At 45.1% G+C, this 20,385-nt stretch overlaps 1 protein-coding gene across 3 annotated transcripts in view; it reads right to left on the bottom strand.

Annotated features, from left to right (window-relative positions):
* The window catches only part of ldlrad3 (low density lipoprotein receptor class A domain containing 3), a 257,228-nt gene that overhangs the window by 54,697 nt on the left and 182,146 nt on the right, over positions 1-20,385 (bottom strand). For 2 of the 3 annotated variants that reach the window (XM_068046817.1, XM_068046819.1), the window contains exon 4: positions 4,365-4,499. In XM_068046817.1, the coding sequence (XP_067902918.1) occupies positions 4,365-4,499 (135 nt within the window). The remainder of the gene's footprint in view (positions 1-4,364; positions 4,500-20,385) is intronic. The other variant, XM_068046818.1, reaches the window with a different exon arrangement.

Below are 20,385 nucleotides of genomic sequence, written 5' to 3'. Positions count from 1 at the left end.
TATGGACTCTGTACACGGACAGTATGGGTCTTTGTACATAGACTGTATGGACTCTGTACACGGACAGTATGGGTCTTTGTTCATAGACTGTATGGACTCTGTACACGGACAGTATGGGTCTTTGTACATAGACTGTATGGACTCTGTACACGGACAGTATGGGTCTTTGTACATAGACTGTATGGACTCTGTACACGGACAGTATGGGTCTTTGTACATAGACTGTATGGACTCTGTACACGGACAGTATGGGTCTTTGTACATAGACTGTATGGACTCTGTACACGGACAGTATGGGTCTTTGTACATCGACTGTATGGACTCTGTACACGGACAGTATGGGTCTTTGTACATAGACTGTATGGACTCTGTACACGGACAGTATGGGTCTTTGTACATAGACTGTATGGACTCTGTACACGGACAGTATGGGTCTTTGTACATAGACTGTATGGACTCTGTACACGGACAGTATGGGTCTTTGTACATAGACTGTATGGACTCTGTACACGGACAGTATGGGTCTTTGTACATAGACTGTATGGACTCTGTACACGGACAGTATGGGTCTTTGTACATAGACTGTATGGACTCTGTACACTGACAGTATGGGTCTTTGTACATAGACTGTATGGACTCTGTACACGGACAGTATGGGTCTTTGTACATAGACTGTATGGACTCTGTACACGGACAGTATGGGTCTTTGTACATAGACTGTATGGACACTGTACACGGACAGTATGGGTCTTTGTACATAGACTGTATGGACTCTGTACATGGACAGTATGGGTCTTTGTACATAGACTGTATGGACTCTGTACACGGACAGTATGGGTCTTTGTACATAGACTGTATGGACTCTGTACATGGACAGTATGGGTCTTTGTACATAGACTATATGGACTCTGTACATGGACAGTATGGGTCTTTGTACATAGACTGTACAGGGCTCTGTACACGGACAGTATGGGTCTTTGTACATAGACTGTGTGGACTCTGTACATGGACAGTATGGGTCTTTGTACATAGACTGTATGGACTCTGTACACGGACAGTATGGGTCTTTGTACATAGACTGTACAGGACTCTGTACACGGACAGTATGGGTCTTTGTACATAGACTGTATGGACTCTGTACACGGACAGTATGGGTCTTTGTACATAGACTGTATGGACTCTGTACACGGACATTATGGGTCTTTGTACATAGACTGTATGGACTCTGTACACGGACAGTATGGGTCTTTGTACATAGACTGTATGGACTCTGTACACGGACAGTATGGGTCTTTGTACATAGACTGTATGGACTCTGTACACGGACAGTATGGGTCTTTGTACATAGACTGTATGGACTCTGTACACGGACAGTATGGGTCTTTGTACATAGACTGTATGGACTCTGTACACGGACAGTATGGGTCTTTGTACATAGACTGTATGGACTCTGTACACGGACAGTATGGGTCTTTGTACATAGACTGTATGGACTCTGTACACGGACAGTATGGGTCTTTGTACATAGACTGTATGGACTCTGTACACGGACAGTATGGGTCTTTGTACATAGACTGTATGGACTCTGTACACGGACAGTATGGGTCTTTGTACATAGACTGTATGGACTCTGTACACGGACAGTATGGGTCTTTGTACATAGACTGTATGGACTCTGTACACGGACAGTATGGGTCTTTGTACATAGACTGTATGGACTCTGTACACGGACAGTATGGGTCTTTGTACATAGACTGTATGGACTCTGTACACGGACAGTATGGGTCTTTGTACATAGACTGTATGGACTCTGTACACGGACAGTATGGGTCTTTGTACATAGACTGTATGGACTCTGTACATGGACAGTATGGGTCTTTGTACATAGACTGCATGGACTCTGTACACGGACAGTATGGGTCTTTGCACATAGACTGTACAGGGCTCTGTACACGGACAGTATGGGTCTTTGTACATAGACTGTATGGACTCTGTACACGGACAGTATGGGTCTTTGTACATAGACTGTATGGACTCTGTACACGGACAGTATGGGTCTTTGTACATAGACTGTATGGACTCTGTACACGGACAGTATGGGTCTTTGTACATAGACTGTATGGACTCTGTACACGGACAGTATGGGTCTTTGTACATAGACTGTATGGACTCTGTACACGGACAGTATGGGTCTTTGTACATAGACTGTATGGACTCTGTACACGGACAGTATGGGTCTTTGTACATAGACTGTATGGACTCTGTACACGGACAGTATGGGTCTTTGTACATAGACTGTATGGACTCTGTACACGGACAGTATGGGTCTTTGTACATAGACTGTATGGACTCTGTACATGGACAGTATGGGTCTTTGTTCATAGACTGTATGGACTCTGTACACGGACAGTATGGGTCTTTGTACATAGACTATATGGACTCTGTACACGGACAGTATGGGTCTTTGTACATAGACTGTACAGGGCTCTGTACACGGACAGTATGGGTCTTTGTACAGAGACTGTGTGGACTCTGTACACGGACAGTATGGGTCTTTGTACATAGACTGTATGGACTCTGTACACGGACAGTATGGGTCTTTGTACATAGACTGTACAGGACTCTGTACACGGACAGTATGGGTCTTTGTACATAGACTGTATGGACTCTGTACACGGACATTCTGGGTCTTTGTACATAGACTGTATGGACTCTGTACACGGACAGTATGGGTCTTTGTACATAGACTGTATGGACTCTGTACACGGACAGTATGGGTCTTTGTACATAGACTGTATGGACTCTGTACACGGACAGTATGGGTCTTTGTACATAGACTGTATGGACTCTGTACACGGACAGTATGGGTCTTTGTACATAGACTGTATGGACTCTGTACACGGACAGTATGGGTCTTTGTACATAGACTGTATGGACTCTGTACACGGACAGTATGGGTCTTTGTACATAGACTGTATGGACTCTGTACACGGACAGTATGGGTCTTTGTACATAGACTGTATGGACTCTGTACACGGACAGTATGGGTCTTTGTACATAGACTGTATGGACTCTGTACATGGACAGTATGGGTCTTTGTACATAGACTGCATGGACTCTGTACACGGACAGTATGGGTCTTTGCACATAGACTGTACAGGGCTCTGTACACGGACAGTATGGGTCTTTGTACATAGACTGTATGGACTCTGTACACGGACAGTATGGGTCTTTGTACATAGACTGTATGGACTCTGTACACGGACAGTATGGGTCTTTGTACATAGACTGTATGGACTCTGTACACGGACAGTATGGGTCTTTGTACATGGACTGTATGGACTCTGTACACGGACAGTATGGGTCTTTGTACATAGACTGTATGGACTCTGTACACGGACAGTATGGGTCTTTGTACATGGACTGTATGGACTCTGTACACGGACAGTATGGGTCTTTGTACATAGACTGTATGGACTCTGTACACGGACAGTATGGGTCTTTGTACATAGACTGTATGGACTCTGTACATGGACAGTATGGGTCTTTGTACATAGACTGTATGGACTCTGTACATGGACAGTATGGGTCTTGTACATAGACTGTACAGGGCTCTGTACACGGACAGTATGGGTCTTTGTACATAGACTGTATGGACTCTGTACACGGACAGTATGGGTCTTTGTACATAGACTGTATGGACTCTGTACATGGACAGTATGGGTCTTTGTACATAGACTGTATGGACTCTGTACACGGACAGTATGGGTCTTTGTACATAGACTGTACAGGGCTCTGTACACGGACAGTATGGGTCTTTGTACATAGACTGTATGGACTCTGTACACGGACAGTATGGGTCTTTGTACATAGACTGTACAGGGCTCTGTACACGGACAGTATGGGTCTTTGTACATAGACTGTATGGACTCTGTACACGGACAGTATGGGTCTTTGTACATAGACTGTATGGACTCTGTACATGGACAGTATGGGTCTTTGTACATAGACTGTATGGACTCTGTACACGGACAGTATGGGTCTTTGTTCATAGACTGTATGGACTCTGTACATGGACAGTATGGGTCTTTGTACATCGACTGTACAGGGCTCTGAACTGTCTTCGGGTTCTATAGATTCTGAAATCTAGAAATGAAGTAAACACACTGAGAGATCAGAGGTGGATGAAAAGGTGATATGTCAGTCTCTAGCAGGTGAGATGAATTTTTTTTGAGCATAAACAATGCCAGAAATTAAAAACTTGCCTCACTCTAACCTGGCTAGGTTTACTGCCATGTACTATTTTGTGACTCTGAATTACATAGTCTGATCTGTGAGCGAAACTGCAGTCAGCAACATTGTACCTGGAGAGATCTCACAGTTGTCCTCATCACTGCTGTCCTGGCAGTTATTCACTCCATCACAGAGAAAGCTTTTGTCGATGCATCTCCCATTCTTACAGTGGAAACGGGCCGTCGAGCATAAGAGGGGATTTGCTGCTAAGAAACACAGAAAACAGCGTTAGAGAATCCACACAGCTGGCTGCTATGGAATGACTGTTACACAGAGACTGAAATGGAAACTGTCTATTGTACACAGACTGACACGGGCACTGTGTTGAACAGAGATCAACACAGTGTCTGTCTGATAGACATTGACACAATCACTGCGTGTTGGATATGGAATGACACAGTAACTGCATGTTATACAGGGACTGGCACGGTTGTTGTGTGTTTTACAGAGACTGACACTGTCACTGCATGTTATATAGAGACTGACATGGTCACTGCATGTAACACAGAGATTGACATTGTGTTATGCAGAGGCTGACACAGCACCTGTCTTTTACATGTGGGCTTACATAGTCACTGTGTCTAATAGAGAGACTAACACAGAACCTGTTTGTTCCATGGAGACTAACACGGTCACCGCGTGTTATACAGAGAGTGACACGGACACTGTGGTATACAGAGACCGACAAGGACACTGTGGCGGGAATTTTATGCTTCCATCCCCCACTGAAATGGGCTGGTGGCGGGGTGGGAGGGGGGCCTTATCAACTTGAAATATAGACAGCCTTTCTAATACGTGATCAATGTTATACAGAGACTGACAGAGTCACTGTGCATTATGCAGAGACAGACAATGCCTTATTCAGGAAAGGACACAGGCACTGTGTGTCATACAGAGATTGACACAATAACTGTGTTATACAGGTGGACTGACACGGATACTGTGGTATACAGAGACTAACACCATCACTGTGTGTTATACAGAGACTGACATGAACACTACCTTATACCCTGATTGGCAATGTGTCACTGTGTGTCATACAGAGACTGACACAGTTACTGTGTGACATGCAGAGACTGACACAGTTACTGTGTTATTTGGAGACTGATACAGTCACTGTGTATCATACAAAGACTGACACAGTTACTGTGTGACATGCAGAGACTGACACACTTACTGTAATATTCGGAGACTGCAACAGTCACTGTGTGTCATAAAGAGACTGACACAGTAACTGTGTGACATACAGAGACTGACACAGTCACAGTGTTGTATGGAGACTAACACAGTCACTGTGTTACACAGAGACTAACACAGACACAGTGTCGTACAGAGACTGACGGAGTCACTCTGTGTTATACAGAGACAGACACAGTCACTGTGTGTTATACAGAGACTGACACAGTCACTGTGTGTTATACAGAGACTGACACAGTCACTGTGTCATACAGAAACTGACACAGTCACTGTGTCATACAGACACTGGCACAGTCACTGTGTCATACAGACACTGGCACAGTCACTGTGTGTTATACACAGAATGACACAGACACTGTGTTATACAAGCAGACTGACACAGACACTGTCATAGAGACTGACAGAGTCACTGTCATACAGAGACTGACGGAGTCACTGTGTTATACATGTGGACTGACACAAACACCGTGTGTCATACAGAGACTAACACTCACTATGCTATACAGAGGAAGACACAGTAACTGTGTGTTATACAGAGACACAGTCACTGTTATACAGAGACTGACACTGTTACTGTGTGTTATACTGAGACTGACACAGACACTGTGTGTTATACAGAGACAGACACAGACACTGTGTGTTATACAGAGACAGACACAGTCACTGTGATATACAGAGACAGACACAGTCACTGTGATATACAGAGACAGACACAGTCACTGTTATACAGAGACAGACACAGTCACTGTTATACAGAGACAGACACAGTCACTGTGTGCTATACAGAGCCTGACACAGACACTGTGTGTTATACAGAGACAGACACAGTCACCGTATCATACAGAGACTGCCACAGACACTGTGTTATACAAAGAATGAGACAGTCACTGTGTTATACAAGTGGAATGACACAGAAACTGTGTGTTATACAGAGACTAACACAGTTACAGTTATACAGAGAATGACACAGTCACTGCGTGTTATACAGAGACGGACAGAGCCACTGTGTGTTATACAGAGCCTGACATAGACACTGTGTCACAGAGAATAACACAGTCACTGTGTTATACAAGCAAGCTGACACAGACACTGTGGTATAGACAGACTGACAGAGTCACTGTGCGTCATACAGAGACTGACACAGACGCTGTGCATTATACAGAGACAAACACAGTCACTCTGTGCTATACAGAGCCTGACAGACACTGTGTGTTATACAGAGACAGACACAGTCACTGTGTGCTATACAGAGCCTGACACAGTCACTTGTGTGTTATACAGAGACAGACACAGTCACTGTGTGCTATACAGAGCCTGACACAGACACTGTGTGCTATACAGAGCCTGACATAGACACTGTGTGCTATACAGAGACAGACACAGTCACTGTCTCATACACAGACTGCCACAGACACTGTGTGATACAAAGAATGAGACAGTCACTGTGTTATACAAGTGGAATGACACAGAAACTGTGTGTTATACAGAGACTAACACAGTCACTGTGTGTTACACAGAGACAGACATAGACACTGTGCGTCATACAGAGACTGACACAGTCACTGTGTCATACAAAGATTGACACCGTCACTGTGTTATACAGAGACTGACACCGTCACTGTGTGATATCGAGAGACAGACACAGTTACAGTTATACAGAGAATGACACAGTCACTGCGTGTTATACAGAGACGGACAGAGCCACTGTGTGTTACACAGAGACTGACATAGACACTGTGCGTCATACAGAGACTGACACAGTCACTGTGTCATACAAAGATTGACACCGTCACTGTGTCACACAGAGACTGACACAGTCACTGTGTCACACAGAGACTGACACAGTCACTGTGTCACACAGAGACTGACACAGTCACTGTGTCACACAGAGACTGACACAGTCACTGTGTCACACAGAGACTGACACAGTCACTGTGTCACACAGAGACTGACACAGACAGTGTGTGTTACACAGAGTCTGACACAGACACTGTGTGTTACACAGAGACTGACACAGACACTGTGTGTTACACAGAGACTGACACAGACACTGTGTGTTACACAGAGACTGACACAGACACTGTATGTTACACAGAGACTGACACAGACACTGTGTGTTACACAGAGACTGACACAGACACTGTGTGTTACACAGAGACTGACACAGTCACTGTGGGCTATACAGAGAATGACACAGTCACTGTGTTATACAATAAAAGCAAAATACTGCGGATGCTGGAAATCTGAAACAAAAACAAGAAATGCTGGAATCACTCAGCAGGTCTGGCAGCATCTGTGGAAAGAGAAGCAGAGTTAACGTTTCGGGTCAGTGACCCTTCTTCGGAACTGACAAATATTAGAAAAGTCACAGATTATAAGCAAGTGAGGTGGGGGTGGGGCAAGAGATAACAAAGGAGAAGGTGCAGAATGGACCAGGCCACATAGCTGACCAAAATGTCACGGAGCAAAGGCAAACAATATGTTAATGGTGTGTTGAAAGACAAAGCATTAGTACAGATTAGGTGTGAATACACTGAATATTGAACAGCAGCAAGTGCAAACCTGAAAAAAAAACCTGAAAAAAAACAGTGGGTAAGCAAACTGAACAAACTAGGATGAAATGAAATAAATGCAAAAAAAGATTGTAAAAAATGTAAAAAAGAATGTATAAAAAAGGAAGAAAAAATAACTAAAAATGAAATGGGGGGCTGTCATGCTCTGAAATTATTGAACTCAATGTTCAGTCCGGCAGGCTGTAGTGTGCCTAATCGGTAGATGAGATGCTGTTCCTCGAGCTTGCGTTGATGTTCACTGGAACACTGCAGCAATCCCAGGACAGAGATGTGAGCATGGGAGCAGGGGGGAGTGTTGAAATGGCAAGCAACCGGAAGCTCAGGGTCCTGCTTGCGGACTGAGCGGAGATGTTCCGCAAAGCGGTCACCCAGTCTGCGCTTGGTCTCCCCAATGTAGAGGAGACCACACTGTGAGCAGCGAATACAGTATAGTACATTGAAAGAAGTACAAGTAAATCGCTGCTTCACCTGAAAGGAGTGTTTGGGGCCTGGGATAGTGAGGAGAGAGGAGGTAAATGGGCAGGTATTACACCTCTTGCGATTGCAGGGGAAGGTGCCCTGGGACGGGGACGAGGTGGTGGGGGTAATGGAGGAGTGGACCAGGGTGTCGCGGAGGGAACGATCCCTTCGGAATGCTGACAGGGGAAAGGAGGGGAAGATGCGACTGGTAGTGGCATCACGCTGGAGGTGGCGAAAATGGCGGAGGATGATCCTTTGGATATGGAGGCTGGTGGGATGAAAAGTGAGGACAAGGGGAACCCTGTTACTGGGAGGGAGGGGAAGGGGTGAGGGTAGAGGTGCGGGGAATGGGTCGGACACGGTTGAGGGTCCTGTCAACCACAGTGGGGTGAAATCCTCGGTTGAGGAAAAAGGAGGTCATATCAGAAGCACCGTCCTGGAAGGTAGCATCATCAGAGCAGATGAGTCGGAGACGGAGAAACTGGGAGAATGGAATGGAGTCCTTACAGGATGTAGGGTGTGAAGAAGTGTAGTCGAGGTAGCTGTGGGAGTCGGTGGGCTTATAATGGACTGTGTTATACATGTGGACTGACAGTCACTGTGTGTTAGAGATTGAAACATTCACTATGTTGTACAGAGACAGACAGAGTAACTGTGAGTTATACAAAGAATGACAGTCACTGTGTGTTATACAGCGAATGACACAGTCACTGTGTTATACAGAGACAGACACAGACACTGTGCGTCATACAGAGACTGACACAGTCACTGTCTGTTACAGAGATTGACAGTCACTACGTTATAGAGAGATAGGCACAGTCACTGTGTGTTATACAGAGGCTGTCATAGTCACTGTGTTATACAGAGACTGACACAGACACGGTGTTATACTGTAACTGACACAGACATTGTGTCATCAAGAGACTGACACAACCACTGTATCATACAGAGACTAATACAGTCTTTGTGTCACAAAGAGACTGACAGAGACACTGTGTTATACCGTAACTGATACAGACACCGTGTCATACACAGAATGAGACAGTCACTGTGTTATACATGTGGACTGACACAGATACTGTGTGTCACACAGAGACTGACACAGCCACTGTGTGCTATACAGAGAATGACACAGCCACTGTGTGCTATACAGAGAATGACACAGTCACTGTGTTTTACACGTGGACTGACACAGACACTGTGTGTCATACAGAGACTGACACAGACACTGTGTATTATACAGAGACTGACACAGACACTATGTGTTACACTGAGACTGACACAGACACTGTGTTATACAGGGACAGACACAGTCACTGTTATACAGAGACTGACACAGACACTGTGTGTTATACAGAGACTGACACAGACACTATGTTATATCGTAACTGACACAGACACAGTGTCATACAGAGACTGACACAGTCACTGTGCGTTACAGGGATTGAAACATTCACTATGTTATACAGAGACAGACAGAGTAACTGTGAGTTATACAAAGAATGACAGTCACTGTGTGTTATACAGCGAATGACACAGTCACTGTGTTATACAGAGACAGACACAGACACTGTGCGTCATACAGAGACTGACACAGTCACTGTCTGTTACAGAGATTGACAGTCACTACGTTATAGAGAGATAGGCACAGTCACTGTGTGTTATACAGAGGCTGTCATAGTCACTGTGTTATACAGAGACTGACACAGACATGGTGTTATACTGTAACTGACACAGACATTGTGTCATCAAGAGACTGACACAACCACTGTATCATACAGAGACTAATACAGTCTTTGTGTCACAAAGAGACTGACAGAGACACTGTGTTATACCGTAACTGATACAGACACCGTGTCATACACAGAATGAGACAGTCACTGTGTTATACATGTGGACTGACACAGATACTGTGTGTCACACAGAGACTGACACAGCCACTGTGTGCTATACAGAGAATGACACAACCACTGTGTGCTATACAGAGAATGACACAGTCACTGTGTTTTACACGTGGACTGACACAGACACTGTGTGTCATACAGAGACTGACACAGACACTGTGTATTATACAGAGACTGACACAGACACTATGTGTTACACTGAGACTGACACAGACACTGTGTTATACAGGGACAGACACAGTCACTGTTATACAGAGACTGACACAGACACTGTGTGTTATACAGAGACTGACACAGACACTATGTTATATCGTAACTGACACAGACACAGTGTCATACAGAGACTGACACAGTCACTGTGCGTTACAGGGATTGAAACATTCACTATGTTATACAGAGACAGACACATTAACGGTGCGTTATACAGAGATTGACACAGTCACTGCGTGTTATACAGAGACTGACACAGACACAGTGATATACAGAGACAGACAGGAACTGTGTGTTGTACAGAGACTGACACAGACACTGTGTTATACACATGGACAGACATAGACACTGTGCGTCATACAGAGACTGACACAGTCACTGTGTGAGATCGAGAGACAGACACAGTCACAGCTAAACAGCGAATGACACAGTCACTGTGTGTTATACAGAGACTGACATCGTCACTGTATCTTACCGCACCTGACACAGACATTGTGTCACACAGAGAATGACACAGTCACTATGTTATATATGTGGACTGACAGTCACTGTGTGTTAGAGATTGATATATTCACTGTTATACAGAGACAGACAGAGTAACTGTGAGTTATACAGAGACTGACACAGTCACTGTGTGTTATCCAGAGAATGACACAGTCACTGTGTGTCATACAGAGACTGACACTGTCACTGTGTGTTGTACAGACACAGACACCATCACTGTTAAACAGAGAATGACAGTCACTGCGTTTTGTACAGAGACTGACACAGTCCACGGTGTGTTATCCAGAGACTGACACAGACACTGTCTGTTATACAGAGACTGAATCAGACTCTGTCTGTTATACAGAGACTGACTCAGACTCTGTCTGTTATACAGAGACTGACACAGACTCTGTCTGTTATACAGAGACTGACACAGACTCTGTCTGTTATACAGAGACTGACACAGACTCTGTCTGTTATACAGAGACTGACACAGACTCTGTCTGTTATACAGAGACTGACACAGACTCTGTGTTATACAGAGACTGACACAGACTCTGTGTTATACAGAGACTGACACAGACTCTGTGTTATACAGAGACTGACACAGACTCTGTGTTATACAGAGACTGACACAGACTCTGTGTTATACAGAGACTGACAGTCACTGCGTGTTATACAGAGACTGACACAGTCACTGCGTGTTATACAGAGACTGACACAGTCACTGCGTGTTATACAGAGACTGACACAGTCACTGTGTGTTATACAGAGACTGACACAGTCACTGTGTGTTATACAGAGACTGACACAGTCACTGTGTGTTATGCAGAGACTGACACAGTCACTGTGTGTTATGCAGAGACTGACACAGTCACTGTGTGTTATGCAGAGACTGACACAGTCACTGTGTGTTATGCAGAGACTGACACAGACTCTGGTGTTATACAGAGACTGACACAGTCACTGTGTGTTATACAGAGACTGGCACAGTCACTGCGTGTTATACAGAGACTAACATCGACACAACGTGTTATACAGAGACTTGTCATGGTCACTGTATGTTATACAGCGACTGACACCGATATTATGGAAGTCATGACCGCCGAGACTGCCAGCCAATCAGAGGCTGGCAGCTGTTTTGCTTGGCAGAACCACTGGTGCGGCGGTGGCTGCTTCTGGCATGGCACCAACCAGAGGCCCAGGATCATGGAGCAATGCAGATCAGAGGTAAATCATGGCGGAAAAGGTTTTGCAGAGTGGCGGTCACAGGGGAGGTTGCGGGGTGGGGGGGGGAGGTGTAAGGGGGTTGGCAATAATGGCAGGGGGTGGCTCTCACTGGACCACCCCTTCCTGATGCCAGGTCCCCCGATCAGGCTTTCCTTAATTATCCCACATTTGTCCATGTGACTATTAATTTTGTCCCAAATTATTGTCCCGAGATGTTGCCCCACCACCAAAGTTAAACTGACAGGCTTGTAGTTGCTGGGCTTATATTTACATCCTTTTTTGAATAAGGGTGTAACATTTGCAATTCTCCAGTCCCCTGGCACCACCCTTGACTCTAAGGAAGACTGGAACATTATGGCCAGTGCCTCTGCAATTTCCACTCTCACTTCCCTCAGTATCATTGGATGCATCTCATCCAGCCCTGGAGCTTTATGAACATTAAGTATAGACAGCTTATCTAATATCTCCTCCTTATCACTGTTATACAGAGACTGACAGAGTTACTGTTTATTTTACAGAGACAGACAATGCCTTATTCAGGTACTGACACGGGCACTTGTGTCATAGAGACTGACACAGTCATTGTGTTATGCAGAGACTGACACAGTCATTGTGTTATGCAGAGACTGACACAGTCATTGTGTTATACAGAGACTGACACAGACACTGCAGACACTGTGTGTTGTACAGAGACTGACACAGACTCTGTCTGTTGTACAGAGACTGACACAGACTCTGTCTGTTGTACAGAGACTGACACAGACTCTGTCTGTTGTACAGAGACTGACACAGACTCTGTCTTTTGTACAGAGACTGACACAGACTCTGTCTGTTGTACAGAGACTGACACAGACTCTGTCTGTTGTACAGAGACTGACACAGACTCTGTCTGTTATACAGAGACTGACACAGACTCTGTCTGTTATACAGAGACTGACACAGACTCTGTCTGTTATACAGAGACTGACACAGACTCTGTCTGTTATACAGAGACTGACACAGACTCTGTCTGTTACACAGAGACTGACACAGACTCTGTCTGTTATACAGACTGACACAGACTCTGTCTGTTATACAGAGACTGACACAGACTCTGTCTGTTATACAGAGACTGACACAGACTCTGTGTTATACAGAGACTGACACAGTCACTGCGTTATGCAGAGACTGACACAGTCACTGCGTTATACAGAGACTGACACAGTCACTGCGTGTTATACAGAGACTGACACAGTCACTGCGTGTTTTCCAGAGACTGACACAGTCACTGCGTGTTATGCAGAGACTGACACAGTCACTGCGTGTTATGCAGAGACTGACACAGTCACTGCGTGTTATGCAGAGACTGACACAGTCACTGCGTGTTATGCAGAGACTGACACAGTCACTGCGTGTTATGCAGAGACTGACACAGTCACTGCGTGTTATGCAGAGACTGACACAGTCACTGCGTGTTATGCAGAGACTGACACAGTCACTGCGTGTTATGCAGAGACTGACACAGTCACTGCGTGTTATGCAGAGACTGACACAGTCACTGTGTGTTATTCAGAGACTGACACAGTCACTGTGTGTTATGCAGAGACTGACACAGTCACTGTGTGTTATGCAGAGACTGACACAGTCACTGTGTGTTATGCAGAGACTGACACAGTCACTGTGTGTTATGCAGAGACTGACACAGTCACTGTGTGTTATGCAGAGACTGACACAGTCACTGTGTGTTATGCAGAGACTGACACAGTCACTGTGTGTTATGCAGAGACTGACACAGTCACTGTGTGTTATTCAGAGACTGACACAGTCACTGTGTGTTATTCAGAGACTGACACAGTCACTGTGTGTTATGCAGAGACTGACACAGTCACTGTGTGTTATGCAGAGACTGACACAGTCACTGTGTGTTATGCAGAGACTGACACAGTCACTGTGTGTTATGCAGAGACTGACACAGACTCTGGTGTTATACAGAGACTGACACAGTCACTGTGTGTTATGCAGAGACTGACACAGTCACTGTGTGTTATGCAGAGACTGACACAGACTCTGGTGTTATACAGAGACTGACACAGTCACTGTGTGTTATACAGAGACTGGCACAGTCACTGCGTGTTATACAGAGACTCACATCGACACAACGTGTTATACAGAGACTTGTCATGGTCACTGTATGTTATACAGCGACTGACACCGATATTATGGAAGTCATGACCGCCGAGACTGCCAGCCAATCAGAGGCTGGCAGCTGTTTTGCTTGGCAGAACCACTGGTGCGGCGGTGGCTGCTTCTGGCATGGCACCAACCAGAGGCCCAGGATCATGGAGCAATGCAGATCAGAGGTAAATCATGGCGGAAAAGGTTTTGCAGAGTGGCGGTCGCAGGAGAGGTTGCGGAATGGGGGGGGAGGTGTAAGGGGGTTGGCAATAATGGCAGGGGGTGGCTCTCACTGGACCACCCCTTCCTGATGCCAGGTCCCCCGATCAGGCTTTCCTTAATTATCCCACATTTGTCCATGTGACTATTAATTTTGTCCCAAATTACTGTCCCTAGATGTTGCCCCACCACCAAAGTTAAACTGACAGGCTTGTAGTTGCTGGGCTTATATTTACATCCTTTTTTGAATAAGGGTGTAACATTTGCAATTCTCCAGTCCCCTGGCACCACCCTTGACTCTAAGGAAGACTGGAACATTATGGCCAGTGCCTCTGCAATTTCCACTCTCACTTCCCTCAGTATCATTGGATGCCTCTCATCCAGCCCTGGAGCTTTATGAACATTAAGTATAGACAGCTTATCTAATACCTCCTCCTTATCACTGTTATACAGAGACTGACAGAGTTACTGTTTATTATACAGAGACAGACAATGCCTTATTCAGGTACTGACACGGGCACTTGTGTCATAGAGACTGACACAGTCATTGTGTTATACAGAGACTGATACAGTCATTGTGTTATACAGAGACTGACACAGACACTGCAGACACTGTGTGTTCTCCAGAGACTGATACAGATAACATGTGTTATACAGAGACTGACACAGACATGGTGTGTTCTCCAGAGACTGACACAGACACTGTGTGTTATAAAGAGACTGACACAGTCATTGTGTTATACAGAGACTGATGCAGAAACTGCATTATACTGTGACTGACACAGACATGGTGTGTTCTCCAGAGACTGACACAGACACTGTGTGTTTTACAGAGACTGACACAGTCATTGTGTGTTACACTGAGACTGATACAGTCACTGTGTTATACAGAGACTGACAGAGACACTGTGAGTTACACTGAGATTGACACAGACACTGTGTTATACAGAGAGTGACACAGACACTGTGTGTTACACTGAGACTGACACAGACACTGTGTTATACAGAGACTGACACAGACATTGTGTTATACAGAGACTGACACAGACACTGTGTGTTATACAGAGACTGGCACAGTCACTGCGTGTTATACAGAGACTCACATCGACACAACGTGTTATACAGAGACTTGTCATGGTCACTGTATGTTATACAGCGACTGACACCGATATTATGGAAGTCATGACCGCCGAGACTGCCAGCCAATCAGAGGCTGGCAGCTGTTTTGCTTGGCAGAACCACTGGTGCGGCGGTGGCTGCTTCTGGCATGGCACCAACCAGAGGCCCAGGATCATGGAGCAATGCAGATCAGAGGTAAATCATGGCGGAAAAGGTTTTGCAGAGTGGCGGTCGCAGGAGAGGTTGCGGGGTGGGGGGGGGAGGTGTAAGGGGGTTGGCAATAATGGCAGGGGGTGGCTCTCACTGGACCACCCCTTCCTGATGCCAGGTCCCCCGATCAGGCTTTCCTTAATTATCCCACATTTGTCCATGTGACTATTAATTTTGTCCCAAATTACTGTCCCTAGATGTTGCCCCACCACCAAAGTTAAACTGACAGGCTTGTAGTTGCTGGGCTTATATTTACATCCTTTTTTGAATAAGGGTGTAACATTTGCAATTCTCCAGTCCCCTGGCACCACCCTTGACTCTAAGGAAGACTGGAACATTATGGCCAGTGCCTCTGCAATTTCCACTCTCACTTCCCTCAGTATCATTGGATGTCTCTCATCCAGCCCTGGAGCTTTATGAACATTAAGTATAGACAGCTTATCTAATACCTCCTCCTTATCACTGTTATACAGAGACTGACAGAGTTACTGTTTATTATACAGAGACAGACAATGCCTTATTCAGGTACTGACACGGGCACTTGTGTCATAGAGACTGACACAGTCATTGTGTTATACAGAGACTGATACAGTCATTGTGTTATACAGAGACTGACACAGACACTGCAGACACTGTGTGTTCTCCAGAGACTGATACAGATAACATGTGTTATACAGAGACTGACACAGACATGGTGTGTTCTCCAGAGACTGACACAGACACTGTGTGTTATAAAGAGACTGACACAGTCATTGTGTTATACAGAGACTGATGCAGAAACTGCATTATACTGTGACTGACACAGACATGGTGTGTTCTCCAGAGACTGACACAGACACTGTGTGTTTTAGAGACTGACACAGTCATTGTGTTACACTGAGACTGACACAGACACTGTGTTATACAGAGACTGACAGAGACACTGTGAGTTACACTGAGATTGACACAGACACTGTGTTATACAGAGAGTGACACAGGCACTGTGTGTTACACTGAGACTGACACAGACACTGTGTTATACAGAGACTGACACAGACATTGTGTTATACAGAGACTGACACAGACACTGTTACACTGAGACTGACACAGACACTGTGTTATAGAGAGACTGACACAGACACTGTTATACAGAGACTGACACAGACACTGTTATACAGAGACTGACACAGACACTGTTACACTGAGACTGACACAGACACTGTGTTAAAGAGAGACTGACACAGACACTGTGTTAGACAGAGACTGACAGAGACACTGTGTGTTAGACAGAGACTGACATAGACACTGTGTGTTATACAGAGTGACACAGACACTTTGTTACACAGAGACTGACACAGACACTGTGTGTTACACTGAGACTGATACAGACACTGTGTCATACAGAGACTGACACTGTCACTGTGCATCATACGGAGACAGGCACAGTTACTGTGTGACATACAGAGACTGACACACTTACTGTGTTATACAGAGACTGACACGGGCACTTGTGTCATAGAGACTGACACAGTCATTGTGTTATACAGAGACTGATACAGTCATTGTGTTATACAGAGACTGACACAGGCACTGCAGACACTGTGTGTTCTCCAGAGACTGATACAGATAACATGTGTTATACAGAGACTGACACAGACATGGTGTGTTCTCCAGAGACTGACACAGACACTGTGTGTTATAAAGAGACTGACACAGTCATTGTGTTATACAGAGACTGATGCAGAAACTGCATTATACTGTGACTGACACAGACATGGTGTGTTCTCCAGAGACTGACACAGACACTGTGTGTTTTACAGAGACTGACACAGTCATTGTGTGTTACACTGAGACTGACACAGACACTGTGTTATACAGAGACTGACAGAGACACTGTGAGTTACACTGAGATTGACACAGACACTGTGTTATACAGAGAGTGACACAGACACTGTGTGTTACACTGAGACTGACACAGACACTGTGTTATACAGAGACTGACACAGACATTGTGTTATACAGAGACTGACACAGACACTGTTACACTGAGACTGACACAGACACTGTGTTATACAGAGACTGACACAGACACTGTGTTATACAGAGACTGACACAGACACTGTTACACTGAGACTGACACAGACACTGTGTTAAAGAGAGACTGACACAGACACTGTGTTAGACAGAGACTGACAGAGACACTGTTACACTGAGACTGACACAGACACTGTGTTAAAGAGAGACTGACACAGACACTGTGTTAGACAGAGACTGACAGAGACACTGTGTGTTAGACAGAGACTGACAGAGACACTGTGTGTTATACAGAGTGACACAGACACTTTGTTACACAGAGACTGACACAGACACTGTGTGTTACACTGAGACTGATACAGACACTGTGTCATACAGAGACTGACACTGTCACTGTGCATCATACGGAGACAGGCACAGTTACTGTGTGACATACAGAGACAGCACAGTTACTGTGTGACATACAGAGACTGACACACTTACTGTGTTATACAGAGACTGACACAGTCACTGTGTCATACAGAGACTGACATAGTCACTGTGTCATACAGAGACGGACACAGTCACTGTGTCATACAGAGACGGACACAGTCACTGTGTCATACAGAGACGGACACAGTCACTGTGTCATACAGAGACTGACACAGTCACTGTATGCTATAGAGACTGACACAGTCACTGTGTGCTATAGAGACTGACACAGACATTGTGTTATACAGAGAGTGACACAGACACTGTGTGTTACACTGAGACTGACACAGACACTGTGTTATACAGAGACTGACACAGACATTGTGTTACACTGAGACTGACACAGACACTGTGTTATACAGAGACTGACACAGACACTGTGTGTTACACTGAGACTGACACAGACACTGTGTCATACAGAGAATGTCACAGTCACTGTGTTGTACACGTGGACTGACACAGACACTGTCTGTCATACAGAGACTGACACAGACACTATGTGTTACACTGAGACTGACATAGTCACTGTGTTATACAGGGACAGACACAGTCACTGTTATACAGAGACTGACACAGACAATGTGTGTTATATAGAGACTGACTTAGACACAGTGTCATACAGAGAATGACACAGTCACTGTCTTGTACATGTGGACTGACACAGACACTGTGTGTCATACAGAGACTGACACAGTCACTGTGCGTTACAGAGATTGAAACATTCACTGTGATATACAGAGACAGACAGGAACTGTGTGTTGCACAGAGACTGGCACAGTCACTGTGTCATACAGAGACTGACACAGACACTGTGATATACAGAGACAGACAGGAACTGTGTGTTGTACAGAGACTGACAGAGTGACTGTCATACAGAGACTGACACAGACACTGTGTTAGACCGTAGCTGACACAGACACTGTGACATACAGAGAATGATAGAACCACTGTGTTATACACATGGACAGACATAGACACTGCGCGTCATACAGAGACTGACACAGTCAATGTGTGTTACACAGAGACTGCCATAGTCACTGTGTTATACAGGGACAGACACAGTCACTGTTATACAGAGACTGACACAGTCACTGTGATTTCTTCAGAGACTGAAACAGTCACTGTGTCATACAGAGACTGACACAGTCACTGTGTGTTATACAGAGACTGACACAGTCACTGTGTTATACAGAGACTGACACAGTCACTGTGTTATACAGAGACTGACACAGTCACTGTGTTATACAGAGACTGACACAGTCACTGTGTTAAACAGAGACTGACACAGTCACTGTGTTATACAGAGACTGACACAGTCACTGTGTGTTATACAGAGACTGACACAGTTAGTGTGTGTTATACAGAGACTGACACAGCCACTGTGTGATATCGAGAGACTGACAGTCACTGCGTGTTATACAGAGACTGACAGTCACTGCGTGTTATACAGAGACTGACAGTCACTGCGTGTTATACAGAGACTGACAGTCACTGCGTGTTATACAGAGACTGACAGTCACTGTGTGTTATACAGAGACTGACAGTCACTGTGTGTTATACAGAGACTGACAGTCACTGTGTGTTATACAGAGACTGACATTCACTGTGTGTTATACAGAGACTGACAGTCACTGCGCGTTATCCAGAGACGGACAGTCACTGCGTGTTATACAGAGACTGACAGTCACTGCGTGTTATACAGAGACTGACAGTCACTGTGTGTTATACAGAGACTGACAGTCACTGTGTGTTATACAGAGACTGACAGTCACTGTGTGTTATACAGAGACTGACAGTCACTGTGTGTTATACAGAGACTGACAGTCACTGTGTGTTATACAGAGACT

Source organism: Heterodontus francisci, chromosome 14 (assembly GCF_036365525.1).
Source record: "Heterodontus francisci isolate sHetFra1 chromosome 14, sHetFra1.hap1, whole genome shotgun sequence".
Lineage (NCBI taxonomy): Eukaryota > Metazoa > Chordata > Chondrichthyes > Heterodontiformes > Heterodontidae > Heterodontus > Heterodontus francisci.
The sequence above is the reverse complement of the archived record's forward strand: the minus strand, read 5'-3'. Positions and strand labels throughout refer to the sequence as shown.